The sequence below is a fragment of the Rattus norvegicus genome, chromosome 3, assembly GCF_036323735.1.
Source record: "Rattus norvegicus strain BN/NHsdMcwi chromosome 3, GRCr8, whole genome shotgun sequence".
NCBI classification, from domain to species: Eukaryota; Metazoa; Chordata; class Mammalia; order Rodentia; family Muridae; genus Rattus; species Rattus norvegicus.
In genome coordinates this window covers 30,260,829-30,272,682 of record NC_086021.1, presented here as the reverse complement: position 1 = coordinate 30,272,682, position 11,854 = coordinate 30,260,829, and the positions used below count along the sequence as shown (strand labels likewise).

Genomic DNA, 11,854 nt, shown 5'->3' with positions numbered 1-11,854 from the left:
CTAACTTATCAGCTCTGTGAAACAGTGTGGATTGAGTGAAACAATGTTTTCACATTAGTGGAAATGCACAATGCCCCAGGTTCTAGATTTCACAACACAATGCTTCAAGCTAATGGCCAAATGTTTAAGTATGTAGTCTTTGAGAGTTATTTTAGATTCTCCCAACAACATCCAGGAAGCTTTCACACCCATACATACATCCTCATACAGAAATATACTTTGATTCTCACAGACCCTGCCACATGAATGCACAGAGATACAAATATACAAGTGTCATCAATAGTACAGCTGTTGAACAAATGGTAACATATATAAAATATTCTCCCCCAATGCCAGGAGTTCACACATGGACATATACAGTCACACATTTAATCACACATAAACACTCATATATATGTATAAATATATAAGAAATATAAAGACATATACCCAGGCACATAACATGCACTCACATGGATACATGCAGAGAAAACAAAGTTCAAAGATAGACACAAATGGATTCTCAGACATTTAAGTGTGCACAGGAACTACACAGGAACACAAGCACACATATATACCTGTCTGACCAGTACATATTCAAACAGTTTTCTGAGGGAGGAGTGAGAATTATTATAGGAAAGATAGAAAAAGATGCAAGAGACAGGCATAAGAAGGCTGCAGGTCTATACCACTCCAGCAGCAAGTGCATTTCTCATAGCCTTTTTATACTACATTGCCATGGGAAGCAAAAACAATTTGCTAAAATGTACATAAGACATTTGTTCCCATCCTCCAAACCTCTGTTCCTTCCACCAAGGTCAAAAGAAACTTCAGCTCTTACCGTTGAGCCTGAAGTGAATCTCATTTTATCTTTCTATGCTTCAGCAGGCCAGGCAATCTGCCAACAGACTCTGACATGCCTTGACTATGTCTGATATGCAGACCCTTTCTCTCTTTTTCCTTCAGCTTCAAAAAAGCTACATATACTTGTAATAAACACACATACACACATATCCAAATCTGCACAGAAGCTAGGTAGTGAGTTTACAATGTGCTGTCGTATAGACCCAGGAAGAATTTCTTGGGATATTTCACTCCATCTTAAGATCCAACTTCTATTGTCAGAACTAAGAGCAATGACCATCTCTGAGAAAAGGTAAAGTATAATTTGGAGTATTTCTGTAAGTCCAGCTGCTGTCTGGAATGGGAACTTCAGGGAGGAAAATCAGAGTTAGGAATGTATTAGAGATCTTCTGAGCATGAAGGGAAGACTGTACCCCCAAAAGAGAGTTTGGTGAAGATGAACAAAAGCTGAAACCTCTGGAGATTGTACATGTGGAGCAGGGTTTTGCATCCAAAATGCTGCATGGAGATGAGCCAGTGGGTTTGTTTGGAGCTAGAATCTCTGGAAGGAGAGAGGAAGTGTTGTGACTTATTTGGGTAGGAATATAATCTGGACCTGGAAACAGTAGGAACTCATAAGCCTTATTATCCACATGCTCCAAATTCTGAGGTAGTGCTTCCAACTTTGATAACATTCTATTTCCTGACAAGGCTTCCTCAGAATGAGTTTAACTCAGCCAGCTGACTAAATACAGAAATCAGCACCATATGTACCCAAGGTCCAAATAAAACATTACAGTCAGTCCACATGGACATTGTGATCAGTGAGGCTGGGTACTGGCCTGTGCAGGATATACATACTGCAGGGAGGGAAGGAGTGCACAGACATTATGGTGATCATGAATCTGCTCTTGCTGACTGTAGCCCTGATTCTACTCCCTGTAATATCAGCAAATCAAAGGGATTCAATAATTCATTCTGCTCCCTACAGGGCTGGCACATTTCCTGCTACTACTGACAAGGTGAGAGCCCTGTGAATACCAAGAGTGGAATCTGGGGCTTTGGGGTCATGACCTTGGACTTAGTGAGTGTCTGAGGTCACTGATGATATGGACATGTATAATTATGTAGCATTCCTCATGGTTCCTGCTGGACTATGGCTTTTATCATCATCTTTCAGCTCCCCACTTGGTGTGGCAACCACAGACAGAGGGATGGCTTATACAGTTATCTGGCGCACCACTCTGCCACAGTAACAAGGGCCTCTTCTGTCATTCCATGGCTCCTGGGAACCTTCTTTCTAATCCAGAAAATTGAGTCTTTCCAGAATTTGTTTCCAACAAAATTACTATATAAATGAATGTGTACAGATGCAACACTGCTCTTTAGGGAGGGCTGAGCATTGTTGGGAGGGAAGGTCAGGAAAGATTTTTCGTCCCAAAATGTTGTGCTTAGTAACTTATGGCATGTCTTATTGAGAAGATGAAAGGTTTACGAGAGGTCCAGCCATGCTTCCACACTAGCAATGATGAATAGAGGTGCCTGGCTGTCCCTTTTCCATCTGTTTATATGTTTGTCCTGGAAACCAAAGAGTATCTGTATCAAATGAGCCCTAATCTGGGGCTGGTGTTTAGGCAACATGTGGCTATTATGTAGTTACAACTCCAGCTCATTGGAATATCCTTCAAGGCTGCACATTCAACTCAGAGACCTCACATCCTTTCTCCAATCAATGAGCTGGGCAGCTGCTCCTCATGATCTTGGCAACCTAGTCCTGGTGACTTAATTCTATCGTGGCTTTTACTTATGAAATGCTGTTTCTTCATCCTGCTTGCCTTCCTCAAAGTCAGAAAAGTCAGTCATTGTAACTTTCATTTTGGTCCTGGGTGCTCATGCACAGGAACCAGTCAAGAATTTTGTCCATCAAGATTTTGTGGATCCCAGAAATCAGGACCAAGAGGAGGCAGGTGCTGAGGTGATGTAAAGCTCATGTGCTAATATCTATGAGGTCATTGTGTCAAGGTAGTGACAGAGATTTTATTAAGTACTAATAGTTTTTAAAAAACATTGATAAGTTAGGTTCTTGCATGAATATATCTGATTGATGTGGGGAAAAGGTACTGGAATGCTGGGTCAATTGACAGGTGAGTAAGGTGATTGTGGCTATTAATGATCCCACAGTCTGTGGATGCTTGGTGAAATCTTCCAGTCATGACTGCTCCACTCTGAGCTTTGTCCTCTCTACATCATGCCTCATTCTCTGGGTGACTCTTCTCAGTTCCTTGTTTAGGACTTCCACTAGGTCAAAAGTTAGAGACCCTTTCAAGAACTTGATATCTCCAAAGATTCACATGCTAGTTGCCTGGCTTTGTCTGAGAATGCTATAGAGGATGCAATTATGATCCACTCTCCTGCTGCCCTTCCAGTAGCTCTGCTCCCTTCTGCCCATACTGAAATGCCACACAAGCCCTTTGTATCCTCTGCTCCCTTTGACTCTAGCCTAGAAACAATTTTCTTGACCCTAAATCCTGGCTTAAGTATGATTTTTTTCTCTAGCTTCTAGGAAAGTGGTATATAACTCGCTGGGCTGGAAACTTGCCTATTCCTGCAAAGAAGAAGTCCAGCCCACTGCCACCTTTTAAATTTGTTATTAATGCTATTGGGAAGTTGGAGTTCAGGATGAAGATCATGTGAGTGTGCATATTTTGGCAGATATACCTGCTCTCGGCTAAATCATCTCCACCTTATTCTTCTCACAAATGCTTTTTTTAATCTCAGGTTGAATCTTTATTGCAACATGAAATCCTATTGGGTTGTCTAGGCAACTCACCATGTGTCTTCTCTAACCACAGGAATGAAGCTCTCAGTGACAGTTTGCTGAACATAAGTATTTCTGTTTAAGGACCACCAGTTAATGCCCTCAAGATTTTCATGGTTTCTATGATAGTTAAAAACCAAGGAGGGGCACTCCAAGGTCATGTCATTTGAGAGGTGTCTTTGGAGACATATTTGGTGATTAAGGGTGTACGTTTGAAGAGTGTGTGGTCTAGTGTGTTCCATATATGACAATTTCCTGAAGAAAGGAGTGCACTACTCACTATTTCTGCACCGTTGTGCTTTATGCATCTCTGGGTGTGACTTGAAGCACACAAAGATCATACAGGATCATGGCCAGCAGAGTTCTAAGCATTACTTCCAGACCTAAGTATGTTGGGAGAAATGTTACTTTTTTGTATTGATCTGGCACATGACATGAGCTGGGGGTAAAACAGGAAAGTTCAATAACGTGAGTCACTTTTCTACTCTATCGTAGGAAACCCATTGGATGTGTTTTATTCAAGCAGTATGTGGATGGCTTCGCAAACCACCCTGGTTTGTTTCAAGCATGTAAGTTCCCACATCCATACCTCTACTTTTCTGTAGAGACTTCTAAATGAACCCAATGGACATATCTGTATCCTGTATCCACAGGGTCAAGGCACTACATTGGCATCTATTTTCTGACCACAGAAGACTTTGCCCTGGCATACTACAAGGACAACTTTAAACACCCCACCTACATAATGACAATGCTCATGGGTGTGTGAGTTTGTGAGAATTGGTCATGATGTTGTGAGTCACTGGGTCCAGAGTAGGTTCCTTCTTCCTACCATTATTAGTATACTTCCCACCTGGTGACAAATTCTGGCACTAGGAATTCATCAGAGAATGGTTTGCGAGCTCTTGTCCTTTCTTCTCCTCAGCCATCACATGTGCATGTCTGAGATTTGTGTCTAGTTTCCACTTACTTAAACCTGAAACTTTATCTTCCCTGCCATTGTTTTTTTTCTTTTAGTTCCTATGAAAAGACATCTAGTGAGACCACTTGCTTCAGGTATCACCGACTTCATCCTGAGATTGTGGTGTTTTCTGGATAATGGGTGTTGTGTGCACCCTGAGTCCTACTGAACATCCTATTTCACATCACATGCTCCTCGCTGAGCAGTCAGGTTTGAGGTTCTGAACTCACAGCCCAGTTCCAATTTAAAAGAGATGGGAAAGAAAAATAGCTACTTGTTTATAGTCAATTTATAGGTTTGCACACTGCTAGGGGACTGAGAAAAATTCACAATTATCCTCCCTTCTTCCTTAAGAAAATTTGATGCTCAATGAGAAAAACAGGTAAAATAAAAATAGGCAAGTGTCTATTTCATCATATCCTAGAAAAAATTGGCTGTCATGGTCCATTGCTCCACTCTGTCCTCATAACAGATTTGTTTTGGACATGGGGCTAGAGTTGTGTGTTTTTCCTCTAAGGTCACTGGTTACGGATGGAGTCATGACCCCCACTAATAACAGTCTTCAAGCACTGAAACCCTGGGTTCCACATTTAGTTCCATATTTCTAGGTACACTTCACACCTCTTTTGATGTTCTGCAGCCACTCTGCTCCTAGAAACTCTCCCAACAGTTCAACTTTCCTTCTACACTCCATGCACACTGTTCTGTCCATTATGTTTTTCATTTACCCTCAATGAAGACTCTATAGCCATGTTATGTAAACAGAGTCACACTGGTGCTACAGAACAGAGCTTAAATATATTAGGAAAAATACCTTCTGTCCCTATCTTCAAGATCAAGACTTCAAGTCCTTGGTTCTGTAAGGCCTTCTGTATCTTACTTCTTTTTTCTAACCCTCAGCTTCTGCATAAAATATCACTGTTGGCCCTGTAGCATGTAAGTACAAGTGGGATTATCTTTCTATGTAAGTATTTGGGGCAGGAGTGAGATACGCAGGATATGTTCTCAGGTGTGGACATGGCTGGAGTGTTCTAGACCAAAATGAGCACATGAACAGGGCCAGTCACTGGTGGACCTCTCCCTTACTCCCCTTATGATGAGAGCATTTCTCTTTAAGGAGAGGGTGTTAAACTCATTTCTCTTTAGGAGAGGGTGTAGATTGTAATCCTGTTTCTGCCTGTGCATTAGATTCTTCATGTATTCTCTACTCCTCATGGCCATGTGAGTGAGATTCTTCTGCTCAGAAAACTTAGTGAACAAATCAACTAAGACTTCTACCCCTACTCCAGACCCATACTCTGAAAAGATACTTGTTCCACACCAACGCAAACATAATTCTTTCCTGACTCCTCTCACCTGGCTGGAATCTTACTGGAACTTTGATCTGGGTCCACATTATCCCTGGATTTAGCCTTCTTACTTTCTAGGCAATCCAAGAAGTATCTTGGTGGCCTGATGTAGCAATAATCCCTCACTTACTAAGACTTAATTTTGCTCTGCTACTTGGACTGGGGTCTTGCAGTCCCACACACTATCACTTTATGTATCCTACAGGTCGTTCTCTGGTTGTAAATCCACAATCTCTGAAGTTGTATGAAAAATTTGTGTTGAATACAGGCCTGAACAGAACAGACATCTTCAACCCTCCTTGTGATGGTAGAAATTGAACTGTTTCTCATTTCCTCTTTCCATGTAAGACATGTTCACAGAAATATTTTTTAGTTCAGTCTGTCTCCTTTTGTTTCTCCAAATAGAATCTTGTGAGTGATCTGAGAATCCTGGTGCATGGAACGCGCTCTGCAGAGAAGAATCAGCAAACAGAGGCTGACAACTTTCGCCTTCTGAACTTGAACGCCTTCCTTTTGCTAAGATTGGTCAGACCCCAATGCCTGGATCCCTTCCCCATGCTACCATTCAATAAATCTAGTCCCTTTCTTTTGGCACATGTATGACAGTATAGTGTGTCCCAGTTTTGTGGTAATCAGGTGAAGGCAGAGGACAAGTGTTGAGTGTCATCTTATATAAGGACAGAGGTATTTTTTGCATTCACACGTCTTCATAGGGGGGCATCCCAGAAACAATGTCACAGAATAAAGTATCAGTCAATCTGGGCGTGTGTAGAATAGACAACACTCCTGCCTTCCAAATACTACTGAGAAAGAAAATGTTGAAGTCATAGATCACAGTGAGGCAGGCTGGCTCAGTGATTAAGAATACTTGATCTTAGAGAGGACTGATCATTGATAACCAGTACCCACAAGGTAGTTAAAATACATCTATAGTTTCATTTCCAGGGGATTTTATGACATCTCCTCATCACTGTTGATACCAAAACTTATATGGTACACAGACGCACAGGAAAACCCCTCACAAATAAAATTAAATGAATAGATATAATAAAAGTGTATAAACCAATAACTATATGGGGAAATAATTATACTTTATTTCTTTTTTTTTCCGGAGCTGGGGACCGAACCCAGGGCCTTGCACTTCCTAGGCAAGCGCTCTACCACTGAGCTAAATCCCCAGCCCCTAATAATTATACTTTATAATGTTCTGATGAAATCATGATATCCAGCCTTTCCCTATCTGAATGACAACTACCATGTGCTTACATCAAGGAAATACACCCAGAAGACTGTACCTCAATAAATCAAGTCTCTTCTCAATCACTACCACTTTATCAACTCCAGTAACCAGCATGGTCTATCAAAATAATGCTGTGCTTTCACATCACCAGTGTCAGTACCTGACTAATCAAAGCTATTCTTCAGCTCTAGCTTGCCATACACAATGGATTATTACTTCTGTACACCACAAAATGACACAGGTCTTTGTTTCCCTCTGAATCTTCACAAGGGAGTCCTCCATTATGTTCTCAGAAGTCTTTTCTTCCCATCTCTCACAAGAGAAGCGTGGAGTTCTGATTAGCCAATAGCTTTTTCAGACTAAGGTTTCAATGCTAACACAATCCATATCAAAACACAAGAACAAATGTGTCACAGGAATTTTCATTTCCTGGTACCAGAATCTATATTAATTGCTATTCTACTTCTGTGATTAAAACACCAAGACTCAGGCAACCTATGGAAGAAAAGGACTCCTTTGGACTTACAGTTTCAGAGGGATAAGGGTCCTGATGGTTTCCCACCATCACGGCAAGGAGTTTTTAAAGCAGGGCACCATGATAATAGAAATGGCCAAAAGCACGTTTCAAACCATAACAGAAACCATAGCTAGCAAATTAAAAATTCCATGTGACTTTTAAAATAAAAAAGCCTGACCCTCAGTGACATACTTCCATGAATACCATAACTCTTACACTTATACAAAAGGTCCACAAACTGGGAACTAAGTATCCAAAACACCCAAGGCTATGATGGCCATTGTCACACAAGTATCCATACAATGAAAAAAATTCAGAAAAACAAGGAAATTACAATGCAAAGAACAGGTAAAGCTTGCCATCCAGAATCTGAGCAGTGTGGGCGACTGCTTCAGTATTCCTGAGAGAAAAAAGGGGGAGAGAGGGATGAGGACACACACACACACACACACACACACACACACACACACACACACACACACACAGAGACAGAGACAGACAGAGACAGAGACAGAGACAGAGACAGAGACAGAGACAGACAGACGGAAAGAGAGACAGAGATAGAGACAGAGGGGTGGCGAAGGAGAGGCAGAGAGACAAAGAGACAGTGAGACAGAGAAAGGAACAGAGACACGGTGAAAGAGAAAAAGAGCTATGAAGAAAGAACAGTCTCACAACTTTTTCATTATTCTTCAAAGAAATTTTTGGAAACAATTTAATTAAGCTAAACTCAGTTTGCATAGTAGGATCTCATTGAATTATTGATCTTCCTGTCTCTACCTCACAAATGATGGGATTAAGGTGTGTGTGTTACACCCGGCTTCAGTTTTCCTATTAGTAATTGCTGTATTAACTGTGTTTTCTAGCACAGGACACATCTTGGCCTTGCTATAGTATATTGTACACAAAAAGAAGCATCAATCAGCACTGGAGGCAGTAATACATGAATCAGTGTGCCTGGACCTGTTTCAAAAGCACAAGGGAACCAAAAGTGTTGGTCATCAGCATCTTCAAGGGTCCTCTACTTCTTGTACTGACCACTCGTGGTTCAGATCATCTTTATTCTGGAATGAAGCATCCAGAATAATCCACTTATGGTCTCAAAATCAAGGTAGACTATTGAGAAAAAGTATCTAGTAACCAATATGTAGCTGATATTCCAGAGTTACTGATTTTCAATGCAACTCATCCCAGCCTGCACAGTTTTTGGCCTGATATTCTTGGTTAAGCCACTAAGATGTCTATCTATAAATGCCATGTAAAATCGTAGTCTGCAGTGAGGCACCTAGGATTCAGCAGCATCTAAAAGGTGACCATGTTGAGGTTCACATTCAAGGGTAGTAAAGGATGCCATGAAAAGTGGCAGGACCAGGCGCTGTGAACATGTGGGAATCTTTAAGAAATACCACCAGAACGAAATGGTAGCACTCAGAGAAATGCCTTAGGCTATGAAACACTGTCACAGGGCACACATTTTCCTACCTTACATATTTTTATGTTGTCTACCCTGGATTGATCACAGCCACCTCTTGTTTTAACTGCTGAGAACATCTACCACCTGAAATCTCTACATTATACCCTGCCTCAGTCACATGGGACTGACTGTAAGCCATGACTCACCAACTCTTTATAGATTCTCTCATCCCTTTATCTTTTATGTCTCTGAACATAGTTGGCTGAAGTCAGCTCACTGGGACAGAAAGAAAGGTAGGTAATAGGAGTGCAGAGACTTCCCGTTATACTAGACATGTGATTCATTAAGTGTCAATTACCTGCAGCTCTTGTTCTCTTTGCATTTTAGAATACAAGGGATTTACATATAGCACTGTTGTAAATGCTTCCCTCGGTGACAGACAAATTAAATTGTATGCTATTTGATTTCAACCAACAAAACAATAAATAGAAAAATCCTTGGCACCCCACAGAAGGAGACTCTAACCCCTCATTATTCTTTGGATCACAAGATCAGAATCCCCAACTCTTTTGATTTTTAGGGTGACAGACTTCCTGCTTAGTATCATCTTGCATGCTGGGGTCAAAGCATAGGTTATATGAGCATGTCAGCAAGATCCAAGACTTGTTAAAGAATTTTCATTAATATTGTTTGTGGATATGTGGCACTCATACAGATAAAGATGCTATTGTAGGACAAGTACCTGTCTCCAGAATATCTGCAAGCTGGCTCTCAGCTCAGGACATTGAGGGCCAAGAAGTACAGAATAGGGAGGAAGGAGGCAGAGTCCTTTTTGGTGAGGCAGGGCAACTTATACATGGAGTCTAAATGAAGGAGGGCCAAGGCCTCCTTGTTCTTCTGCCATTTTTAGTCAAGAGCAATTAGATTTGGGGTCACTTTGGTGGTCTGTCAGTGTTCAGACACAAAAGAGGGTAACTTAGACCATAAGGTATGTAAGGGGACTCAATTGTGAAGAGGGTGAGGGGCTCCACCAGTCCTTTCAGTTGACAATCAGATGCTCAAAACAGCAGAGACTCCAAAATCCTCAGTCGAAGTGTATGTCCCTGAGCTCACACCGGTGGGACACCCTAACATATCCTTTATAGAATACATAATCATGACTCCCTGACAGATTTTCTGGCTTCAGGATAAAATTGTGACACACAGACCTCAAAGCCCTAATTCTCAGGATCTTATAATGTAACAGAGAAGGTAAATTTTTCATAAAGGTGAAGAAGTGAGACACTTGAGGATAAAAAACTGCTATAAGAGAGCACACTTAGCCCAAGGTACAGAATGCAGTTCAGGTAGTATGGGCTTAGAGGTGTGTGGCTTAGATGTGAGATTTCAGATGATCACACAATAACCATACCCACATCTGGTGTGGGCCTGTCAAGTAAGAACATTAATGAGGTAGGATCCCAGCACAAAATATGGGCTCTGGAAAAAAGCAGGACTGTGAATGGTGGAGAGAAACCAAGTTCTTTCCTGTGTAAGAGAAGCCAATAAATGACCTTTCAGAGAATATGACTTTGGTAGCCATGGCTGCCTGAAAGATTAGATAGAGGATAGTGATGGCAAAGGAGTGAATTAAACCCTACCTTATTGGCCCAGATTTAAGAATGTGTTCCTACTACACACACACACACACATCCTCTCTGGAATCTTTTATAAGTACCACCATTGGTTGGTACACACATGGCAGGTCTTCTGTCTGGATGTGACAGTGACTGACCAATAGGTTCCAAAAGCAACAAAATTCACCCCTATGATGAATGTGAATATGATCATAACGGATACCCAGGAAGGATGTTACAAATGTCATTTGTGGTCATAAAGTTCACCCTCTGAGGAGCCAATACAGCTTTTTTGTGTCACGGCAGTGACTTGATTCTTCTGAGAGCATATAACCTTAATATGAAGAGCCAATTCTTGACTGACACATTGTTTCTCTTGGTGGCTATTCTACAGAGTCAGGATGACCTGCTCTTCCTCTTAAAAGAAAAGAGAGGTAGGGAGGGATGGTGGTTAGGTGTATTTGGAAGGCTTGATTGATACTCAGTGCCCAAGGACCAGAGAGCTAGCACTCATGAGGGTTTCAGTTTGAGTCTGAGCAAAGATTGCTGTATTGCTGATTGTAGGCACATTGGAGCCTACAAGTCCATAGAGTTGGACCAGAGAATGGTTTTTGAAAACCAGAAAACCTCAGTTGGCAGGACTTTATGTGTTGGTTCCTAGAATCCTATGTGTCATTTTACCATTGTAGACAGACACATTGTGCTTCTACTAGACCTTACAATGTAGTTGTAGCCTATCTGTAACATGAATGTGGTTGAAAAGTGGGAACCTCACCAACTGTAGAGATGAATCTTGGGCCTAGGTCTTCACACACATTCAGGCTTCATACCCACAGCCATGGTATATCTAATGGAGATTTGGGGCTAGACAAGTGTGGGCTCTGGACTCAGTCTGTTATAGGCTTTAAGGTTTCTAGTTCATAAAGACCACAGTGAGTAAATAGTGACAGACTGGAGACATGAGGTAGTGTTCCCTCACTTACTGTCATGCCTGGAAAAAGAACCTTGTATGTCAGGTTCATTACCATATGAGTATTGCCATACATCATTTCAACTGCATCATCTCTGCTCTATCTGTGGTTTTGATATTACAGACTAAAATGCCCCTTCCATTGGT

At 41.4% G+C, this 11,854-nt stretch overlaps 1 protein-coding gene across 5 annotated transcripts; it reads left to right on the top strand.

The window, feature by feature from the left end:
• The first annotated feature begins 1,617 nt into the window (after window positions 1-1,617).
• Window positions 1,618-6,550, top strand: LOC134486061 (uncharacterized). 5 transcript variants are annotated; one of them, XM_063284828.1, is made up of 7 exons: window positions 1,618-1,844; window positions 3,379-3,512; window positions 4,136-4,209; window positions 4,294-4,401; window positions 4,658-4,696; window positions 6,156-6,257; window positions 6,329-6,550. In XM_063284828.1, the coding sequence occupies exons 1-7, from the start codon at window positions 1,713-1,715 to the stop codon at window positions 6,367-6,369; spliced, it is 630 nt and encodes a 209-aa protein (XP_063140898.1). In that variant the 5' UTR covers window positions 1,618-1,712; the 3' UTR covers window positions 6,370-6,550. The 5 variants fall into 5 exon arrangements, with proteins under 5 accessions (XP_063140898.1, XP_063140901.1, XP_063140900.1 ...); XM_063284829.1 differs by having other exon boundaries at window positions 1,624-1,844; window positions 6,356-6,550; XM_063284831.1 differs by lacking the exon at window positions 4,658-4,696 and having other exon boundaries at window positions 6,356-6,550.
• The last annotated feature ends 5,304 nt before the right edge of the window (window positions 6,551-11,854 follow it).

Bases quoted from the DNA above. Each gene is read 5' to 3' on its own strand.
- LOC134486061 (XM_063284828.1), top strand. From the start codon at position 1,713: ATGGTGATCATGAATCTGCTCTTGCTGACTGTAGCCCTGATTCTACTC. The intron at 4,402-4,657 runs GTGTGTGAGTTT...TTTTTCTTTTAG, and splicing joins CATAATGACAATGCTCATGG to TTCCTATGAAAAGACATCTA. The intron at 6,258-6,328 runs GTAGAAATTGAA...TTTTTAGTTCAG, and splicing joins CTTCAACCCTCCTTGTGATG to TCTGTCTCCTTTTGTTTCTC.